General features: G+C 40.8%; 2 protein-coding genes across 2 annotated transcripts in view; both read left to right on the forward strand.

Moving 5' to 3' along the window:
* The window catches only part of LOC149221889 (fatty acid amide hydrolase-like), a 290,500-nt gene that overhangs the window by 27,358 nt on the left and 238,856 nt on the right, over positions 1-24,286 (forward strand). The window lies entirely within an intron of this gene.
* On the forward strand, positions 20,752-23,145 carry LOC149221890 (uncharacterized). The gene is made up of 2 exons (XM_089385268.1): positions 20,752-22,807; positions 22,968-23,145. Exons 1-2 carry the CDS (start codon positions 21,001-21,003, stop codon positions 23,126-23,128), a joined length of 1,968 nt encoding a protein of 655 aa, XP_089241394.1. The 5' UTR covers positions 20,752-21,000; the 3' UTR covers positions 23,129-23,145.

A 24,286-nucleotide genomic window follows, 5' to 3' on the forward strand; every position in this document is an offset into this window, starting at 1 on the left:
GTCCCTTTGGCAACCCCGATAGCGAAATGCCGACGTGATCTCGGCCGTTGATCCAGATACGCGATCGACGGTCCTCACAAAATCGCCGATCACCATCTCCATTGCCTCTTTTTAAAAGTGCCGATACGATACGCCGATGCGATATCGGCGATCGCTCATCGGCAAGGTCTCCTTTGTCGCTGCCACTGCCTCCCCCCGACTTGCGATATGCCGACGCGATCTGGACCGTTGATCGGCCAGATCCAACGGCTGAGATTAAAGCGGATCCTTAAGCCTGTAACTTTGATTTTTCCATGGTTTTTGGGGTATTTCCGCCTCCCGATAGTGTATTTCTGCCCTCCAAAGGGCTTTCCTCTTGCAAATTTTTGATCGGTGAAAGACTTTTAGCCAAAATTTCAGGATTTTGACAGCATCAATGGTTCCTTTGGCATGATTATAAGTGTGTTTGCAGCCTTTGAGAGTGTTTGAATCCATTTTTTATGCTTTTGCATAGCAAAACTAACAGTAACTAGCTAAACCCATAAAGCTTCATACTTCATGTGCGTTTTTTGGTATTGGCCATTCCATGATTGCTTTTACCTTCTCAGGGTCTACTGAGATCCCTTCACCTGATATGATATGACCTAAGTAATGAATCTTTTCCTGAAAGAACGAACACTTGGATAATTTTCCATATAACTGATGTTTTCTGAGGTAGGATAACATTATCCGTAAATGATCTTCATGCTCTTTCTCATTCTTGGAATAGATGAGTATATTATCTAAAAAGACTTGTACAAATTGATCAAGATATTTGTGGAAAACACTGTTCATAAGATTCATGAATACTGCTGGTGCATTTGTTAATCCAAATGGTACCACAGTAAATTCATAATGTCCAAAACGTGTCCGGAATGTAGTCTTAGAAATATTGCTTTCAGAAATTCTTAGCTGATGATAGCCTGATCGAAGATCAATTTTTGAAAAGACAACAACTCCTTTCATTTGATCGAAAAGATCATCAATTCGAGGCATAGGATATTGATTCTTCACTGTAGCTCGATTTAAGTCTCGATAATCTATGCATAATCTTAAGGATCCATCTTTATTTTTGACAAAAATTACAGGAGCACCCCAAGGTGATATACTGGGTTGAATATGTCCTATATGCAATAGTTCCTTCAATTGAATTTGTAATTTTTGAAGTTTTGGAGCTCTCATTCTATAAGGTGTTTTAGAGATTGGTTGAGTACCAGGTTTCAATTCTATGGTGAGGTCTAGCTCTCGTTCAGGAGGTAATCCTGGTAGTTCCTTTGGAAATACATCTGGAAATTCAGCTAACACCGGATATTGTTCGAAGGATGGTCCTTTTCCTTTACTTATTTCTTGAATTATATATGCCTGACAACCATTTCTTAAGCAACGCTTCATTTTCATTGTTGATATGTAGCGTAAAGATACTTTTCTCTTGATTCCTTGAATTTGGATTGATTCTCCTTTATCATTTATACCTAGAATTCTTTTCTCATAACAGTCTACCCAAACTTGATGAGCTTCTAGCCAATCCATACCTATGACAAGATCATAAGTTCCTAAGGTTGTGACATAAACTTTCAATTTAGTCGAACAGACCCCTAGGTCAATTTTGCACTGATCCACACTTAAGTCTACGGCTTGGAGTTCTTCTGAGGCCATTTCTACCTGTCTGAAATCATTTTGTCTGCGAGTTGCCAACCCACATTTGTTTAATGCATATGATGAAATGAAACTATCTGTGGCACCAGTATCAAATAAGATTTTGAGTTTTATACCACTAATAATACCTGAAGATTCCATACAGTGGATTGATGTGCTGCTTGGTCGTTGTTGACTAAAGCATGAATCCTATGATTGCCTTGATTATTTGATATTGGTTCCTTTCCAGTCCTATGCAATATACTTGATGAAGCTTTTGGACAATCATGTTGAAAATGCGGTCCTCCACATCCCCAAAAATTACTTGTGTTGGTCCTCTTGAATCAGGACGTGAATTTCTAGATAAATAACTTCGTCTTCTCATGTTGCTTCATTTCGAATTCCTTCCTCTATTAGCAGTTCCATGAGATTTCCATGGACTTGTGTTTGATGATTCAACGGCTATAGTATTAACTGCCATGGGAGCTCTTGTTCCTACATTTCTTGGGATAAATCTATTACCATAAAGTGGACTTGAGCTACCTCCCCTGAAGAAATTTCGGGGAGTCTTTCCTGAAAACCCGGATTATAAAGGTTTTGCTGGCCCGATATCCTTTTTGATTCCTAGATGTTCTTTTGCATAACAACCACATTCTACCGCTTTAGCTACTAATGATGGTTTCCACATCCTCACCAAGGCCCTTGAACTTATGTATGGAAGGCTCTGGCTTGTTGTTCTTGAAAATATGGAGCTAAATACTTCGCACAAAATCTTTCCTTGAATAATTCCCAAGGAACATTGTCTGTGGTGAGGTGTAGTTGTTTTTCCAGATTTCCCCACCAAATCAAAGCACTCTCCTTTAATTGAAATACGACAATTCTTGTTTTTGTAGAAGAAGAATATTCTCTTAACTTAAAACATCTGTTCATTCCTTCTAACCATGCCTCGGAACATTCTCCTGCTCGACCTCCTGAAAATTCTGGGAGTTTAATTTTCTGAAGCTCCCTAGAAATATCTTCCTTTGATATTTTATACTCAAAATTTTTTGGTTCCACTGAATTTGTTGCTAAGGGTTGAAGTTCTTCTTTGGTCTTAGCCATGGTTGACCCTTTTAATGTTTCCAATAATGCTTCCAATGAGTTCATTATCACAGTCAACTCTGGTGCTGGAGCGATCGGTATTGATGATGGTCTCGCTGGAGACAATGATGATGGTGGGGATGGAGATGATGATGACGACGGTGGTGGCATTAATGACGGTGATGCTGTCCGATCACATCGTCGTTGCTCATATGTCCTTACCATCGTAATGCTTCCTGTATACATAATAAAATTTGTAAAAATTTTGAGGTATACATTTGGATTTAACATATAGTTTTTGAAACTTCACATTTAAAAACGGGTATAGTTTTTTTTGCTATTTTTATCTGCTAGGCAGATCTTACTGGTACCGAGGTCAAGGAGGGTGGTCTCGTGACCTCCTTGTCCTAATGCAGGGAATTCTATCCTAATGCGTAATAATACTTATTTTAATGCATGAGTCTTTATAAACTGCAAATTTTTCTAAGCTTCATTCGTAACATTCATTCTCTTAGTAAACATTCTCCACTAACTCACATATCATTACCAAAGCTGATGATAAAATATTTTAATATACATGTATTTTAAAATAATTATTATTTTTTTGCTCTTATCTTCTTATTGCTTTATTTTTTCTTAGATCTTATTTCATCTTTTTTTTTTTTTACTCACATTCTCTATTTAATTATATATATATATATATATATTTTATTTTTGTTTTATCTTACCCTCTTTACCTTCCTTTTCCTATATCCATTCCTCTATTTATATTCTATATACTATACTACTTCCTATATTACTCCTCTCTATTTTATCATCTATATTTATCTCTCTTCTCTCTTTTACTCTTATATATATATATATTTTAAATAAATAATCTTAAAATAATTATATATTATTTAAAATATTAAATTTTTAATTCGTTTAGTCCCCACCATAACTACGATGCATTATATATAAAATTAAGTATTCAAAAATTTATGAGCTCATATATAAAATTAAGACTTGGCGGTGACATGGCTCACGGGCTCGAAACCCTCGCCTACCGATTTCGGCAATATATATAAAATTTAATTTGATACAGCATAGTAATGGGGAGGTCAGCTAATCGAAACCCCGACCAACGCTCTGGTCCGAATGGCGCAATGGAAATTCCGTATGCGGTGACGGTGAATGAGCGGGTTGTCTGCGCTGAGGTCTTATGATCAAATCTCGTTCGGTTCGTTGGCCCGTAACAAAGTTTTATATGTTTGGGAGGTCGATGGGTCGAATTCCCCACCCGACGCTCCAGCATTACATGGTTAAATAAACTGCCTACGTCCCTGTATTTTATAAGCTGTATATATATATATATATATATATATATATATATATATTTAATATGGCCCATATTAAAAACAGTTAATAATTTAATAAATTATATTATGGTAATGATTATAACGAATCACCCAGCGGATATATATATGATCCATTTATAACATATGGTTTTAACCACGTTTTATACCATTGGACCCCGCGGCTCACATTCGATGGGTACTGAAGGTTTTAACTATATGCCATAACTATATGCCACGGGTTCTAACTATGTGCCGCCGTCGGTCTATGGTTCAAAGTTTCAAACATTACACCGGTGTTGACATATATCGCATATCATATAGTTTAATACATAGTTACGAGATAATTTAAACATTAATTCATAGCTTGACACCTAAAAATAAAATTATTTCCTTGGCGCGTCTTCACAGTAACACGCCTGCATACTCCACGGAGGTAATTGGCGTGAGGACAACTATTGATGTCTGGTCCTGAAGAAGCTAACGCACAGCGCTGTTATATAAGAATTTTTTTTAGCACTGTCGTTCATCCTTTTTGCTTCCAGAACAGAGCAGATGAAGCGGGCATGGTTTTGTAACCATGATACGGTGAGGGACTTAATTTTCGAAGAATTTGGAAGTTTGTTCGAAGTTTACTCGAATGAAAATGAAGATGCCGTTAGAAGCATGGTCTTCTCAAAACTGAAGCCTCTGTGCGTTAGATTATCCCATTTGTGTGATCCGAGCCACAGTAGGCCTCAGCTGCTGTGTTTATTGACTGTATAAGTTCGAGAGGCTCCAAGGTTAGCTCTAGGAATATGTAGTTTCCATTATTTAGGCTGCAATATATATATCATTCGTTCAGCTTGACAACAGCTCTAAATAAAATTTTATAATGCATTTAAACATGTCTATTATTTTTTTATTTTTTTTGATGCGAACTGGCTTTCCTCTTAAGATTTTTACAGCTTCTGAACAAGATGAAACCTTTGTTTTCAGATCAATCCAAAGACATGGATTTTATAAATAACTCAAGAAGAGATGGTGCACTAAAGCTGTTTTACTGCATCTAGAGTAACTACTGCAGCGATGTACATCAACAACAATAGATCAGATGTCAATGATATTAAGGAAATAATCCTTTGGGGCTTTGCTGTCACCTTGAGGCTTTTGGAGAATTTCGTCATGGGGTAGTCAAGTATTTAAGGATAGTACTGCTTAGCCCCAAGCCATGCTTGGGTAAAGCATGCACATATAAACTAATCACCTTTCTTCTTTTCGGATACAGAGTTCCCTTTCCAGGATAAGAGCTCTTTTCTAAGTCATCAGAAAACATAAGTATTTAATAACGGAGGGGGTTTTAGTTGCATTTCTTCAGTCAGAAGATGCATCTGCAGCAGTGGAGCACTTGCTATCACTACTTCTTCGGGCAGAGTTTATTATGCTTCCATTTGCTATCACTACTTCTTCAGACAGAGTTCATTATGCTTGTAATGAAAGGCTTTTCTATAATATACAGTCACAGACTTTCAACTTTTGACTCGTTATTCTTTGTTTTAAGCAAGGTTATTTTAACAAACTTAAGAGATCCGAGAGTTTGAACCTCGCTCTGATACCAGATGTAAGGGCTGAACTAATTTAAGGAACCATTTCTGCAACTATAAAGATTAATATTGTAAAGAGATTTTATAGAGCTATCTATCCTGAATAGGGTATGAAACCTTAAAATAATTTCTGTTCTAAATTTATAGAAAACTTCATATAACTAATTGATTGATTCGCTGAGAAGTACTTACTTGGTCTGCCGTGGATGTCTGCTGCGGATGAAGATGTTTTAGAATTTCTCCAGTTCGCTCCTGTTTACCAAAAGACCGAAACCACCCAGCCAAACTGAGCAAAACCTCGCTACTTAGTCCAGTAAGTTTGTCAGTTGAAGCACACTGTTCCCTCGTGCCCAGAAACCTCAGAATAACCAGCTCTCCTTTTGTTGGTAACTCAAGTTTATAAAGTTCCGCCCTTCTTCAGTATCCCCTTGGTTCTTTCTCCTTCTTCCCCCATGTTCTCCCAAAACCGTTCTCTCTGGTTTATAAATTGTTTCTTAGCGGTGGTTGCCCTTCCACCAGCGACCCACCGCTTCATCTCTTCGTGACACCCTTCCATGTCACGTCATATATATTTCTTTTAAAAGGTATATTGATTTTTTTGATTTAATATCTTTTGTTTGATTTTAATATAAAGGTTTAGACTTATATTAAATACTTTATCATTAATTTATTTTTATTATTTTATTAATTGATTAATATAATTTCTTTAATGTTTATTTTATAGATAGGTCGTTACAATTGGAATATAGATTGTTGTCAACTGATTACTAGAATAGTATACTATGATCAAGATAGGATACTAGGAGGCCTTATCAACAACAAGCTGTTGGGATTGATCATTATAGAAATCTCAAATTATTCCTATAATACAGGCATTGGTTTGAGCTTCAGACATGGACAACTAAGAATATGGGTAGACCCAACATGGTTTTGGATGGTTGTGTTTGGATCAATGAACTGTTGGAATTGTGTCACTGTTTTGCTCTAAGAAGGCGAAGAAAGCCAATGCCAAAGGTATGGATACCACTGCTCAGAACTTCCTTGGCAACGTTCGGTGACTTGATCATAGGTTTGCAATAATCGACACACAGTAGGTCTTATATTATTACCAGGTGTAAAAGATGACACTACCAACACAAGTTGCAAACTTTCGCAATACCACTCCTTGTGATGAGCCACAGATATGTTTTTAGTGCTGAATGCAAAAAGGATGTATCTCAATTATCTTGGAGAATCACTATTTTTGAAATAGATCAAGCCCTAATAACTTCTGGCCTTCATAGCATTATATTAAATGGAGCCACAAATCTATTTTTGAATTTTCCAATCAACAAATTTGTGACTGATCTTCACGTTAACTTTGCATAGCCCTTTGTTACAAGGTCGCAATATCCATAAACGACACAACTCTTGGTATTCTTTAAAAGGAAGGTCGGATGGCCTAGAATTTTGTGTTGAGCAGTTAACTTTGTAGGGATGAACGTTATACTCAGAACTTGGTGCCCTAATGAGGGCCGAGACCTTTCACTGGTAAGAGTTGCACAAGCAAAGAGAATTTGGATGCAGAGAGATAGAATATTCATGCACAAAAGGCTGCTCCAACGAGGGCCAAAAATAATTGCTCCAACTGCAAGAAAAATGCTAGTTGAATCCCATGCCTAAACAAAAAAATGAAACCCTATAAACCAAATCCAAAAAAACTCACAGGTTCAAACCCTTCTTCAGATCCAATCCTACTCCACAGGGCTGAGGATGTGTTTCAGAGATCAAGAACTGAAACTCTGTAATGATTATAAAGCCCAACATATCCTATACTGTCTGCGTAGAATAAACGCCGCAGAGGATGTTGAGTTTAGTTTACTGCTCATACATCGAATTCCTCCTACAAAACACTTTCAAAATCCATCATAGACACCCAAACCATAACATAAAGAAACCAAGCAGAACCCTTATAAAAAAAAAAGAATAATCCAAAATTGAAAATACCAATGAGACCCTGTGCCAAATTCTGTTAACAAAACACCTTTCTTGGCCACAGATAGACTTGGATCATTGTTGAACGCCTTTTGATGATATTGAACTCCTTTTTTATAAAAATAAAAGAGGCTTCTAGGAGCCGACATGTTGGGAAGACTGATTTTTTAAATTAAACAAGATGGAGCCAAACATTAGGGTCGATTTAGAAAATCCCCTTTTTAATAATTTGAAAATAATTTCAATAAAAATTTTGGAGCCTAGTAGTTACTTAATGAAATATCCTTTCATATGACAAGCTACATCATCACAATAAGACATCCTTACAATCCTTCTTTGCCACATCATTACAATAATACATCCTTCTTTTCATGAGCTAATACAATGTTGCCATGTCATCATGATTGTTTCCACATCATCATCCTTGGAGCAAAAGAGAATATTCCACATCATCATCAGCCCTTGGGGTTTTGGACCACTGGTTGGGTTCACTAAATTTGACTGGGCATATCTCACAAATCATGAGGACCCACGCGATGCTCCATATATCAACGGAATAAACATAACAAGAAGAATCATCCTAGAGAGGTCTCATGCCAAGAGTCATGATAACGCGATCAACAAAGGCGGGGCAAGTGAGGGGTATGCACATCTTTCAAGGGATCTAAGCCCTAGAGCTAGGGTTTCATTACGCTGCATCATCCTGTGGAAATCATCAAGCTGCATCATCATCACCTGCATCTTCAGCACCTGCATCTTCATCATCAACTATGTCATTCTGTGGGCATCATCACATCAATGACCTCCAACTATATTCGCTTTGACATCAATGACACCATACTCAACAATCTCCCCATTTGTAAGTAGGGATGTTATATTCGATGAAAATCATGGCTACAAAAGATCCATGGATATTCCAATTGATTTCGATGAGGAAGACACACCACTATTTGAAGAAGAAGAACATCATGATAAGACAACTCCAAACCAAGAAGAAGAAGATGAAGGACCAAGTGAGCCGATTCAACCTATGATCATACCCGAAACAAGGAAGAGGCCAAATTGGTTGAAATCTACTCTTGAAGATGTCGAAGGACATGGAGCTGCTAAAGGAACTTTTAGAGAAAGAAAAATACCAAAAAGATATTCAGGATATGCAACATACATGACAAAATTGATAGAAGCTGAACCGACTACATTTGAAGAAGCTGCTCATCAAGAAGAATGGAAGAAGGCAATGCAAGAAGAATACCAATCCATCATGAAGAATGGAGTTTGGGAAATCGTTCCTAGGCCAAGTGACAAATCAATTGTCACTTCAAAATGGATTTACAAAATCAAACATGCTATTGATGGAAGTATAGATAAATACAAAGCTAGATTTGTTGCAAGGGGCTTCTCTCAAAAGGAAGGTATAGAATATGAAGAAACCTTTGCACCTACTGCTAGATATACTACTATAAGATCGTTGGTTTCGCTAGTTGCTACAATGGGATGGAATATTCATCAAATGTACGTAAAAACATCATTTCTGAATTGGACCATTGATGAAGAAGTATACATTGAACAACCGGAAGGCTTTGAAATAAATATCAAGGCCTCACATGTTTGCAGACTTAAGAAAGCTCTATATGTCTTAAAACAAGCTCCTAGGAAAAGGTATGCAAGGATGGATGCATATCTCTTAAGAATTGGGTTCGTCAAAAGTTTTGTAGATCCAAATCATTAAGGTAGTGAACACTGAACCAGTCATTGTACTACTTTATGTAGATGATTTGTTTATTACAGGTGTGGAGCGCAAAATAGAAGAATGCAAGAAGATGCTAGTAGCTGAATACGAAATGAAAGATCTGGTACTTATGCACTATTACTTGGGTTTGGAAGTCTAGCAGAAACCTAGAGAAATATATCTAGGTCAAGGTAAATACATAATCAAGATTATACAAAAATTTGGTATGATCAATTCCAAGCCTATGACTACTCCCATGATCACTAATCCCAAAACGTTGAGAAGCTCTAACTCCAGTCTTGTCGATCCCACTAGATATCTTGGTGGGGTCTCTAATGTACCTGGTAAATACAAGACTTGATATATGTTTTGTTTTAAGTATTCTTAGTCAATTTCAGTTAGAGCCTTGTCATGACCATTGGATAGCTGCTAAGCATATTCTTAGATATCTCTGTGGCACTATACATCACTGCCTAAAGTATGATGGAAAGGAAGTTAAGTTGACAGGTTTTACAGATTCAGATTGGGGTGGTAGTGAGACTGATGGAAGAAGCACTATCGGTGGATGTTTCAGTTTAGGGTTTGCAATGATTTCGTGGATGAGTAGGAAACAAGATCATGTTGCGTTAAGTAGTGCCGAAGCCGAATTCATTGCTGCATGTGAAGTAGGAAAGGAAGATGTTTGGTTAAGAAAACTCTTGTCAAATTCATTTGGAAAGCCTCTGGATCCTACTATAGTAAATTGTGATAATCAAAGTAGCATCAAGACGTCTGAAGACCCTGTATTCCATGCAAGGACGAAGCATATCAACAAAAAATACCACTACATTAGGAGTTTGGTACAAGATGGGGTCGTAAAGGTACAACATATTTCGACAAGATGAACAGGTCGCTGATGTGTTGACAAATTCTCTTTCGAATAAGAAGTTTGAGTATTTTAGAAGCATGCTTGGATTGGTTGACATTGCAAATTTAGTTGATAAGGATAGATGAAGCATATAATGGCGGATGCTTGGGAGGACATTTGGCCGGCCTATGTGTGTTTAATGTCATGATCCGAAGAGGGAGGGTGGCATTGGTCTTGGAGCTTTGACCTTGGATATGCACCTAGATCCCTGGGTTGATGGTTAGTTAGTAAGCCTGATTGTACCTAGACTAGCTGAAAACTTTAGTCCATCTTAGTCCCACCCGGATAGATAGCCTTGGTCAGGTATCTAGTCCATGGCACTGAGTGTGCCTGAACTCTTCGTAGTTCATGTGTTTTTTAGATCTTTCATATACTTGTATTCTTATGTATGAATACCTCCCTAGTTAAGAGGGAGTATTGAAGAATGTAACTAGGTTCGATCTTCATAATTGTATAATGTAATTTATTTGTCAAAAGAAATTTTATTATTAATAAAAATGACTTATTAAAGCATGGGCTACTTGGGTCATCATTTTTAGGTCAACGCCTCCTTTGTAGGCTTCTAGGTTTTATATTGAGTCAATATACTCATTGTCAATTTTGTTAGACCCTTCTTGGGATTTTGTATCTGTTGATTTTTGGGTAGCATCGGATGTGCTCTAGCTTCAAAATTTTGTGGAGGGGCTAGAACACATGAGATCTCGAAGGCCTAGAAATCGTTTGGTGAAATTCCACCCAGATTGTATTTTATTAAAATAATTAATATTTTTAATGGGGTTCCTAAGTCTAAACTCAGGAAAATTAAAATATTAATGGGTATTAATGAAAATATGGGTGAGAAGCTTCTAAGAGATGAGGATCAAGTCTAATTTAATCTTAGCCGTTAATTAGAGATTAGATCACGACCATTGACATCTCAACAGGGAAAGTATAAAGGAAGACTTGAGAGTCAGTTGGAGATACACCGGGAAAATACTCAGTAACCCGAGGGAAATCGAATCTCAAGGAGTAAGAGTTCGATTTCAGAGGGAGACTTGCAAGGTGAAGGATGAGGAGGGTATCAGTATCAGTCAGAGACTGTGGAAGAGGTGGTGCAGTGCATCAGAGGGACAACTTAAAGAGGCAGCGCAGCAAGGGACGCAGTCCTCACGCGAAGATGACATAGAGGTGATGCAGTGAAGGCTGAAGGGTCTCTTGGGTGTCAGAATTTCTCCAAAAGGTGGAGGAAAATTATCTCAGGTGTTTTCTCAAAGGTTTCTCTATGTTTTGCAAAATCATTCGTTGTAAAGAGATTGTTGCTGAAGAATAATAAATAAACCCTCATCTGCTATACCGGTTTTCCTGCATTGGGTTTTTCCGGGGACTATTGTCCAAAACTAACTGCGTTGATGTGATTGATTCTCGTGCTTTTATTTCACTGTTCGTTTCTCTATGCTATTATGTGACCACTGTAGTAAAATTTACTTTGATGTTTACCGAAGGGTTTTGTAAATAACTTATTGTGGAAAATAAGTAGGAGAAATAAATAAGTTACTGCAGTAGAATTTCATGTTAGAAAGTTTCACATGGTATCCGAGCAGAGATCAGGCAACAGGATTAGAGAATCTACAATGAGTCGTGAGCATGAGGCTGGAGAAACAACTCAAAAGGACTCACGTAGTTCTCCTGGGAAAGAGGAAAGCACGAAGAATATAATGGATCACGACAATTCTGTGTTAGCTTCCAGATTGGAAGAAGAAGTCGCTTGCTTGGCAAGTTGTGCTTCCTCTGAGGTTTGTATATTGATAGTGGAACTTCTGCACACATGATGGGAATACGAGAATGATTCTTGAGCTATCAAGAAGAACAGATGAACTTCCAAATCACCATGGGAAATAAGTCGAAATGTACCCCCGTAGGAAGAGGTACTGTAGTTTTTCAAACAGAAGCAGGGGATCGACTTCGAGCTATCAATGTGATGCATGTGTCTGGATTGGGGATGAACTTACTCTTTGTATCTCAGTTACTAAACAAGGGCTATGATGTTTTCTTCATTGGGAAGAAAGTATATGTCAAACATTCGAGTTGGAAGAAGAAGGCCCAAATTGGAGTCAAAAGTAACAGACTATATAAGTTACAGCTAGAATCTCCAATGGCACTGATAAGCAGTAGTGGTGAAAAAGATTTGAATGAACTATGGCACAGAAGGATGGGGCACTTGGTTCTAAGAATTCTCAGAAGAACTGTCACAGGAGTTCCAGAATTAAGTGCCAAACAAGACGATGTATGTAGATGATGCGTACTAGGAAAGTATGCCAAAGCGGCTTATTCCATAAGTAACAGTACGGAAAAGTGTTCTGGGATTGATACACTCAGATATCTGCGGACCCATGTCCACAAAAGCTCTTAATGGTGCCGAATACTTCGCCACCTCCATTAATGACCATTCGAGGAAGACTTGGATCTACTCTGTAAAAACTAAGGATGAAATTTTTGATCGATTCAAAGAGTTTAAAGCTCTGGTTGAGAATCTGACAGGGAAGAGGTTAAAAGCGTTGCGCTCAGACAATGGTGCAAAATACATTGATAAGGACTTCACTGATTTTTGCGCAAGGGAAGGCATAAGAAGAGAATGGACAACTCCATATAATCCAGAGCAAAATGGAGTAGCAGAGAGGAAGAACAAAACTATTGTTGAAGCAGCGAGGGCAATGTTGTGTGATCAGGATATGCCCAAATTTCTATGGGCAGAAGCATGCAGCACAATAATATATGTTTAGAACAAGACTCCTCACAGGGAATCAGGTAAGATTACTCCGGAGAGTGTCTTCATCGACAAGAAGCCTGAAGTGAGTCATTTCAGAATATTGGGATTTTGGCATACTGCCATATACCCGAAGAAAAGAGGAAGAAGTTGGATCAAAGTGTAGAAAAAGGATATCTTGTGGGATATAGAGGGAGTGCTAAGGAATATACAATCTACCTGTCGGGAAATAGAAAGATTGTAGTACGACAGGACGTAAAGTTCATGGAGGACAAAGATTTTAGGAAATCCCAAGAAATGCCTTTCGAAGAGCAGTCAAAGGATGATCCACTGGTCAAGCCACTTCGACCAGCAGAAACCAACACCAGTATTTCTCCAAAGGACAAGAATCTAGAGGCATCACAACAGGTGGAATCTCATGAGGAGGAGCAAATAGATCTACCCACTACCAGTAGAAGAATGAGTCGGAACTTCGACAGATACGACGAGATGCAGAGGATTTCATTGGAGCTCCTAGGAACGAGAAAAGGGAGCGTATACAACCAAATAGATACCAAACCTTGTGTTGAATTTTCTAAGTTTACTTAGTTTAGAAACCCTCATGCACTTTTTCTGATTTATTCCTACCCACTTGTTATTTTCCTTTAACAAGTTATTACAAAGTAAATACTGAAAATAAACACCAGTGCATGCTCAACATATTACAGATCAACAACTAAAATAAACAAGAACAAACACACCGCATGAAACCATTATTTTTGGACCAATGTCCCTGGAAAAACACAATGCAGGAAAACCAGTGTAGCTATCTGAGGGTTTTCTTATTAAGCAACATCAGAGTACAATCTGGGTGCCGAAACTGACCTACCCAACAAAGAATTTCCTTTAGCAGCTATACCTCACAGTTTGAGAGAAATCTCCTCGCTGAAACCTTGGAAAATCCTTCCGGCAACTCCTTAGCACAAAACTGCTCTGCAACCCTAGCGTCTGCCCAATCTGGACTGCGTCAGCCCCGCTCTGTCTCACGCTGGCACTACGTCAGCCCCAAGAGGCCCTGCGTTAGCTTTCTGGGCCTCTGTGTCATACACGCTAGCCTCTCTGGTGCTCTGCGCAACACTTGACTGCCTTTGCATGGCCCTGCGTGAGCCCTTGCGTCACTCTCCTTGGTTGCTGCGCTGCTCTCCCGACACATTGTCTGCCTTCTCTGTTTCTTTGTACTCAATGCCCCTCAGCTGCTCTCCTGATCACTGCTTCTATCTCTCTTAGCAAACCCCGCTCTAGAGAATAGAATGACTGATCACTCTGGTGTGTTCTCCAAGTGACCCTCAAGCCTCCTCTTATACTTTTCCTGTTGACATCTCAACGGCCAAGATTAAGTCCCTAATCAATGGCTAAGATTAGATCTGGCTTGATCCTTGTCTTTTGGACCATTCTAACACAGATTCATATTAATATTTTATTTTCCCTAAGTTTAGACTTAGGGATTCCATTAAAAATATTAATTATTTTAATATCTCCTGATCTGTTTAGAATCTGCCCAAACCCTTTTTGGGTATTGGAGATCTCATGTGCCCCAACCTCTCCACCAAATTTCGTGGCTGGAGCACATTTGATGCTACCCCAAATCAACAATCCCTCTTAGCGAGGATTGTGCTCTAGCAATACTCCTCACTGAGTATTACTCTAATCATCCGGCATCAGTACCTGTGTTGATGCTAGGCCTTCCTACCCAACATCCTTTGCACTACTGCCTCCTATACTGCTGCCCATGGTTCTGCCATTGCCACTGCTGCATCTGTACGACAGCTCCCTTTGCATCCGTGCTGCTGCTGGTCCTTTCTCCCTGCATTGCATCCGCACTGCACCTCCTCTCATCATGCTGCATTGTGCTGCCCACTGCTGCACTGCAACTCAATTACTAAGAAGTAAGTAACTGATCTCCCAACTCACCTCCCTGTTGGGTTAGAAACACCCTCTGATGCTGAAGCTCCCTTTGTCATTGACAAGTGCTCCCTCTCTGACCTCTGCTCTGCTGTAACAAATCCCTGCATCTCACACCGTTGCACACCTCTCTATGCCTTCCTGCACTGGTGCAATACTCCTGTGCCTCTCGCACTGCTGCAACCTGCTAGCTCTGTGCTGTCTTGGGACTCTTGCACTGTAGCTCTCTTTGCCGCTCCATTTGCATTCGTCTCTACCCACTCAGCCAGTCTTGCTACTCCTCGTCGGGGCTCCTGTAGCAAGGTCTAATCCAAGAGGCTGGGTACCTTCAAGGATTCTGCCCCTCACTACCTGTAGTCTACCTGACTATAACTCAATGTCTCCCCACTTCCGCTCAAGTGGTGTGTGTGCACTCATGGCACAGTCATCGTCTGTCAAAACTTCCTTCTCTTCCCATGTTGGCACTGCCTTAGTCTCGAAAGGCTCTCCCTTACTCTTCTTCCTTGGGCACTGGGTCGCATAATGACCCATTTCCCCATAGTGGAAGCACTTGATCTTGGAGAGATCTTTCTTCTTCTGCTTCTCCTGCTTTCCCTCAGATGCTAGGGCCACATTCTCCTCCTCCTGCTTGACCTTGATCCCTCTTCCGTTGCTACCTGTCTTCGATTGTCGTCTGATCTCTTCCTGGCGAAGAGTTGCCCACATCTCGTCCCAAGGTGGGAGAGTCCCTCTGCCCATGATACTCTGGACAAACACTTCCCAATCTTCTGAGACAACATTCAGGGCTGTCCTCACCATAAGCTCCTGATCCGGTGTCGCTCCTATAGCAATCAACTGGTCTCGGATCTCATTCAGTCCTCCGAGGAAGGTGTCAATCGATTGACCCTTCTTCATCTAATTCGACCTCATTTGGTTCTCGAGCAACATTCTTCTCTGCACAGAAGTATGCTGGTACATGTTCTTGAGAGCCTCCCACATCTCAACTGCCGTTTCCTTCTCGGCTATATGTGGTACCACATGATCCTTGACCCCGTCAAGGATAATGTACTTGGCCCTCGCCATTGCCTCTTCGTACTTGTCAATATCATTGGGGTCAACTGGGATAGCTATAACCTTCAAGGCGAAGTTCTTGACATGATTCCTGTCAAGCACTGATAAGATTCTGGCCTTCCAGACTGCGAAGTTCGATGCTTCGTTCAGTCTATCCTGGTCTCTTTCCCCGTGTAGTGCCATGAAGCTCCTCTACTTCCCTCCTGGAAGTTCTCTGTTCGACTCCTTTGAGTCTCTATTTCCATCTGGAAGTTCTCTTTTGGACTCCCTTTGAGTCCTGATTTCACTCCTGGAAATCCTCCTGCCGCTTGTCGAGATGCCCCCTACTCTGATCGTCTTGTGTAACTGCATTGCTGATCCAGGTTCCTCGGCTAGAAACTCTCGGTAACAACTCCTCTGGCCCTGATCTATCAGGTACTGTTTTGACTATAGTACCTCACCAACTCCACTTTGCAATATTTTTGCAGCCTTCTAGACTCCAACAACTACCTCTCTGTGAATTACATCAGCCCCTCTCTGCCTCACGCTGGCTCTTCGTCGCTCCAGATGGGTTTGCGTCAGCCCTGGATGCCCTGCGTCAGCCCTCTGGCCCTCTGCCTTAGCAACACTATCCTCTCTGAGGCTCTGCGTAGCTCCCGACTTCTTCTGCGTGGCGCTGGTTGGCTTTGTGTCACACTTCTTGGCTTCTGCGTTGCTAGAAACAACTTCTGTCACCTCAGGACAATTGTTTTCTGTTGCTATTGCTTTGCTTGGCTGATGTCTTTTAGTCCTCCTGTGATCTGCAATCACGCTCTGATACCATGTTGAAGTTTCTAAGTTTACTTAGTTTAGAAACCCTTCATGCACTTTTTCTGATTTATTCCTACCTACTTGTTATTTTTCTTTAACAAGTTATTTACAAAGTAAATACTGAAAATAAACACTAGTGCATGCTCAACATATTACAGATCAGCAACTAAAAGCAACAAGAACAAACACACCACATGACACCATTATTTTTGGACCAATGTCCCCGGAAGAACCCAATGCGGGAAAACCGACGCAACTATCTGAGGGTTTTCTTATTAAGCAATATCGGAGTACAATCTGGGTGCTGAAACTGGCCTGCCCAACAGAGAATTTCCTTAGCAGCTATACCTCACAGTTTGAGAGAAATCTCCTGGCTGAAACCCCGAAAAATCCTTCTGGCAACTCCTCAGCACAAATTTGCTCTGCAACCCCAGCGTTTGCCCAATCTGGACTGCATCAACCCCTCTCTGTCTCTCGCTGGCACTGCGTCAGCCTTTCTTGGCCTGCGTCAGCCCCATGAGGCCCTGCGTCAGCTTTCTGGGCCTTTGCGTCAGACACGCTAGCCTCTCTCATGCTCTGCACAACACTTGGCTGCCTTTGCATGGCCCAACGTGAGCCCTTGCTGGCTCTGCGTCACTCTCCTTGGCTGCTGCGCTGCTCTCCCGACACAATCTCTGCCTTCTCTGATTCTTTGTACTCAATGCCCCTCAGCTGCTCTCCTAATCATTGATTCTATCTCTCTTAGCAAACCCCGCTCTAGATAATAGAATGACTGATCACTCTGGTGTGTTCTCCACGTGACCCTCTGTTAATTTTAGGTATGTTCTATGCCAGAGCAATTTACTTAAATTTTCTCAGTTAGCAATCACATCAGCATTAAAGTAAACTGCAGATAGAACATAAATATAAATTGCAGAAGACAAACCAAGACAAGAGGACACAAGATGTGGCGCAAGCCAGGGACAAACCCCACAATGTGGGGAAACCCTTGATCAATTCTTCCTTTATGTTCTTCAAAGTTAAGCAGAGAAAGAGAGAGAGAAATAATACATTTACATCAGAAGTCAACACTTTGACTTATCTAGATCTGAGCATAGATCATCTCCTATAACGATGATACATGAGATCAGTTGAAGACATTCTGCTTCAATTGATTCTCCTAGGTGACAGCTTCACCTATCCATTTCGTTCATCTGCTACACCTTACCGTTTAGCACCATCATGCTGCTTATGATCACTGTGCTGCCCATACATCAAGTTGTCCATGACCTCATACATCATGTTGCCCATGTGTCGTGCTGCTCCATGATTTCATCTATCATGCTGCCCATTCATCATGTTGCGCTACACCCAAATATCACTGAGTTGTTCTCAACATCATGGATCTGCACCCATCTGATGTGTACTCAATGACTAGTTTACTACTCTCATTGATATACGGAGATTTCTATTATGACAGTCATTTCATTATGTCAACAAAGTCTCCAATGAGGTCTACAACATGATGACTATATCGTATATCCTTATCATTACTGAGACAATGATTATTAGATTGTAGTAGCTTTGGTACTTCTTTTCTTTATAAATAGGCATGTTATCTATAGAATAGATCCATGACATGGTCATCCTTATACCAGGTATTCTATAGGAGTACCACGACTGCATATTGTCATACCTTATCCATGTAATACGAAGACTGTCATACCAAGGGCTAGGTCTCCATGTAGTTCAGACCTTACTGCAGTTACCCCATTCGAGATCTATCCTTCTTCGTTCATCCGAGCATGGATCCATAGGTAGAATATCGATCAGATATGCATCCATATCATACTTATGAGTTCTGGTCATGAATGCACCTCATACCCTAACCGAGGTGCAGTCAGATCCTGCTTCTCCATGCAAGATCTAGCATGTGTGCTTTCTGCTTTCTAGACTGCGGCTCCCCTAACCTTGACTGCGGCTCCATTAACCTTATTGCAGTTGTTCCTTATATGACTGCGGTTGTTCCTTTTTGGATTAGATTCACGTTGATTGCCCAACATATATATGTTAGGTGTAGAACGTTGACTATCTTATGAATGCTGTGCGTAATATTGCAATGCCATGACTGCGTTTATCCTTGCATGAACAGGACTGCGTGTATCCATTGTGTGAACAGAATTGCGAGTATCCATTGCGTGAACAGGACTGCGTGTATCCATTGTGTGAACAGAACTGCGAGTATCCATTGCGTGAACAGGACTGCGTGTATCCATTGTGTGAACAGAACTGCGAGTATCCATTGCGTGAACAAGACTGCGTGTATCCATTGTGTGCACAGAACTGCATGTATCCATTGTGTGAACATAACTGCGAGTATCCATTGTGTGAACAGAACTGTGAGTATCCATTGCATGAACAGGACTGCATGTATCCATTGTGTGAATAGAACTGCGAGTATCCATTGCATGAACAGGACTGCATTTATCCTTTGCGTGAGTTAGGATGGCTCCATTTCAACTGCGGCTGTGCCTTCTTTTATCATTGCGGCTTGATGACAGTGGCACCCTAGACTGCGTATAGAAGTCCCTTAAGGGCTTCGTATAGAAGCTTTCTTTCACTGCATTTATCATATGGCCAGCGTAATGCTAGGCGTATGGCTAGCGTAATGCCATGCGTATATGTATGAAGTGTTTCCATGAACGGCATAGGGTTCCACTTCTTGAACAGCGTATAGAGATTCATCATGAACAACGTATAGGTTTGCATACTGACTGTAATTTAGGGCATCATCTGCGTGTGAGCTAGGGCATCATCTAGGCCAGCGTATTTTATGTTCTCTCCTCCAAAAACCCAAGACGTGGAGAGGAGATCACCTCAAGGATACATGTTTGAAATGACTTCAAGTCCTTGCCAATTTATACTAAAACGTAAGTGATGAATAGGCGTGACTATTGGGCTTCTGAGCCTACTCAAGTTATTGGTCGGCTTGATAATAATTTCATAATCAAAATAAATTCATATCTCCATAAATACTTATTGGAATTGGATGATATTTAGATCAATCCTACACCTCTCGACGAGAGGGATCCAATAAAAATATCAGCTACCACTAATAAGTTGACCCAAATGGAGTTTGGCCCTAGTTGCCAATTTAACACTCCCTCTCAACTAGGGAGAACTCCATCCAGTGATTCATAAGTCCGATTGTACTATCTCTGCCATCAGTGCCCTGCACTGCTTTGCCCAACTCTGCTCACTCTGCTCAGCTCTGCTCTATTGAACTATGAAGAAGAAGAATTGATCGAGAATGTCTCATACCATTCTCCACTGACCCGAAGTCAGTGTCAGAGTGCGTACCACTGGTCCCAGACCAGTCTCAAGCGACCCAAAGTCAGTGTCATAGTGGGTACTACTCCTACCACTGGTCCGAGACCAGTATCGCAGGCTCAGAGAGTGTACCACTGGTCCCAGACCAGTCTCAACCGACCTGAAGTCAGCGTCATAGTATGTACCATTGTTTTACAACTTGGCCGAGTTGAAACCGAAACGGCCGTTTCGGACCGAGTCACTAGCCAAAACATTGACCCGGCCAGCAACCCGGCTCGGCTGACCGAGTCAGCTATGACTCGGCCGAGTCATCCAATGACTCGGCCGAGTCATAGCTGACTCGGTCAACCCGGCCGGGTCCGTATTGACTCGGCCGAGTCATGAAAAGGACGGCTGGGCAGCGTTTTTTATAAAAAAAATTCATTTTTTTGCTGATATTTGGTAAAGTTAAGTAGGGTTTGTGGATTCCAAAGGGTAATGGTAGATTGTTAAATGCTTTTGGGGTCCATTTCCCCCTCCCAAACTCTATTTAAGACAGCCAAATGCTCTCATTTCACTCACAGCAGTCTTATGCATTTGAGTGAGAGTCTTCTTTGAGAGTTAGTGAGCAGTTCTTGAGCTTGTTTTGGAGCAGCAGTGAGCAGTCTTGGAGGAGCATTGTAGCTGGAGTGAGGAGCTTCTTGGGCAGCCATTTGGAGCAGCATTGAGGAGCTGATTCTTGGAGCAAGCTTGAGGAGGCAGTTTGTGCCTGGAGGTATTTTTTTCCACCTCTATAAATCTGTTTTTACTTAGTAAATTTTAGGTGCATATCAAGATAGCTTAGAGAGTGTTTTTAGTCAAATAAATGAACATTGAATCAATTTTTTTTTTTTTTTTTTTCATTTTCAGATTGTTTTCCTAGTCAAAAAATGGCACCTAGAGCAAAAGATCCTGCTTGGGCATATGTTGAAATGGTTGATAGTGAGATGTGTTGCAAGTTTTGCCATAGGAAAATTAAGTCAGGTCCTGGGGGGATTCATAGGCTGAAACAACACTTGGCAGGGATTAAAGGCAATATTACTCCATGTCCCTCTGATCAAATTGGGGAGATTAGAAAGAATTTGTTGGAAAGCTTTGAAAAATTTAAAGAAGAAAAGACTAGGCAAAAAGAGATACAGGCTGAAATTGGGAGGAAGAGGGAGATACAAAGAATGATGGCTGCCAACCCCCACTATGAGTTTGAGGGTTCTTCCTCTATCCCTCAAACTGATGCATCAAACCCTTTCCGTTATGTTCCTCCCTCTTTTGCTTCTGTTCAAGATAAGGGAAAGGGTAGAATGAAGGGTGATGGGACTATCAAAAGTTTTTTCACTCACTCAGGCTCCTCTCCATCAGATGCACATGGTCCTGAAGTTAGTATTAGTAAAGGTCTTGCTCAGCCCACTTTAGATGACCATTGGAAGAAAGAATTGAGGGAGACTGCTTGTGACTACATAGCTAGATGGTGGTATGATGCTTATATCCCCTTTAATGCTGCTCGTTCACCATATTATGAGCCTATGTTTGAGGCCATACATGCTGCTGGAAAAGGCTTCAAAGGCCCTACTATGCAAGAGCTAAGGGGGTTTCGTTTGCAGAAAGAAATTAAATCAATTAATGAGTATTTGCAAGATTTCAAGGAATCATGGGCAAGAACAGGGTGTACCATCATGTCAGATGGATGGACTGATCAAAGAAACCGTACCATCATAAACTTTCTTGTCTTCTGCCCACAGGGAACCATGTTTTTAAAATCAGTTGATGCATCTGATAAGGTAAAAGATGGCCACTTGTTGTTTCAGCTATTGGATGAGGTTATTCAGGATGTGGGGGTGGCTAATGTTGTTCAAATCATCACAGACAATGCCTCTAACTATGTTCTTGCTGGTAGACTGTTAGAGGAAAAACACAAGACCATCTTTTGGACCCCATGCGCTGCACATTGCATAGACCTCATGCTTGAGGATATTGGAAAATTAGATTGGGTCAGAAACACTGTAGATAATGCCAAAAGCATAACAAAATTTATCTACAATCATACACTGGTTTTGAGTCTCATGAGGAAACACACTGGAGGCAAGGATATTATTAGGCCTGCCATCACTAGATTTGCTACACATTTTTTGACATTGCAATCTATGCTTTCCCAACATAGAAACTTGCAAAAGATGTTTTCCAGTGATGACTGGAATCAAAGCAGTTGGTCTAACAAACTAGAAGGCAGAGAATTGAAAAGGAAAGTCCATGATGAAACTTTTTGGAGAAAGGCAGCAGAGATTGTGAAGCTTGCTGAGCCACTAGTTAAGGTGTTGCGGTTGGTGGATGGGGAAAGGTTGGCTATGGGCTTCATTTATGAGGCTATGGATCAAGCAAAGGAGCAAATAAAGACAGCATACAAGGATAGAGTGGCAAAGTATGGGCCCATTTGGGCAATCATTGATGAAAGATGGAACAATCAACTCCATCGCCCTATACATGCAGCTGGGTATTTTTTGAACCCACGGTATCATTATAAAGCTAAGGAGTCAGGAGCTTTGAGGGGGGAGGTCAGAGATGGACTGGTTGATTGCATTGAGCGCATGGTCCCATCGGAGTCTGATCAGCTGCTGATACATCAGCAGGTCACATCCTTCAGCAATGCAACAGGTACCTTTGGGAAGAACCTAGCAAAGATTGCAAGAGAAGCAGATGAGCCAGGTAAACAAAAATTTCAATTTTCAATTTCTTAATGGTTTTACTTTTTTTATTAAAGTTTGTTAAATCATTTATAATTTGAAAGTTAGATATAATTTGTAATTTTGTTGAGCTTCAGCCTTCATCTAACTCATAATTCATTACACTCCTATGTTTTTTGCAGCACAATGGTGGGAGGCCTTTGGTGGCCAGTGCCCTGAATTGCAAAGGTTTGCAATTCGTATTTTGAGTCAAACTTGCAGTGCATCTGGGTGTGAGCGCAATTGGTCTGTCTTTGAGAGGATTCACACAAAGAAGAGAAACCGTTTGGAGCAAAACGGTTGAATGATCTAGTTTTTGTCCAATACAACCTTCGGCTTAGACGGAACCAATTGCTGAACAAAAGACCTGATTCAGATCCCATTGTGTTGGAAGACATTGATCCAACATCAGATTGGGTAGTGGAGAGTCGTCTACCCGAGTTTGATCCTGATGAGGATCTTGAGATTGATCAACTTGATGTTGAACATCCACTGCAGCCTGTTCAGTTGAATGCAGATCCCGATCCACCAGCCTCAGTCTCACAGCCAGCTAGTAGGACTCCAGTTGTAGGTGCTTCGCCTTCCTCTGCTCAGCCACGACAGAAGCGCAGCCGCATTTGTACTCTATCTCATCTTGCATCTGCTGCACAGCCTAGTGGTACTGGCACCACTTCTACAGTTGCAGTTGGAGACGATGATGATGAGGAGGAGCCATGGGGCCCCTTGTCTGACTCTGATGATGATGATCCAGAGATTGGTCGAGATGATCTTGGCTCCTCTGGCAGTAGCTACTAGCCTCCTTGGTTATTTGTATTTTGTTTTGACTCTTGAGTCTTTGATCATGTATGACAGACTACAGTTGACTATGTATTTACTATTGCCATTGGGTACCACCGTACCATTTTGATATAATGGATTGGTTCATGAGCCTACTTTGATCATATGTTGTCTTCCATGTATATTATAATGTTGTGTGTTTGGAAACTTGAATGAAAATCTTTAAAATTATGTTTAAAATATTTAAAATTATGTTTTTTTATAAAAAAAATAAATATTTAATGTATTTTTTACAACGACCGAGTCATTGAAATCGAGCCGGCCGAGTCATTACCGAGTCGGAGTCCGAGTCGGAGTCGATCCTCGGCCGAGTCCGAGTCCGAGTCCGAGTTGTAAAACATTGGTATGTACCACTCTCACTGGTCCCAGACCAGTCCTACACTGACACAAAGTTAGTCTCAGAGTATGTACCATTGGTCCCAGACCAGTCTCAACCGACCCGAAGTCAGCGTCATAGTATGGTACAACTCCTACCACTGGTCCCAGACCAGTATCGCAGGCTCAAAGAGTGTACCACTGGTCCCAGACCAGTCTCAACCGACCTGAAGTCAGCGTCATAGTATGTACCACTCTCATTGGTCCCAGAACAGTCCTACACTGACACAAAGTCAGTCTCAGAGTATGT

This window comes from Pinus tabuliformis, chromosome Q (assembly GCF_031772625.1).
Source record: "Pinus tabuliformis cultivar Carrire ecotype Pingquan chromosome Q, CPIR1, whole genome shotgun sequence".
NCBI lineage: Eukaryota > Viridiplantae > Streptophyta > Pinopsida > Pinales > Pinaceae > Pinus > Pinus tabuliformis.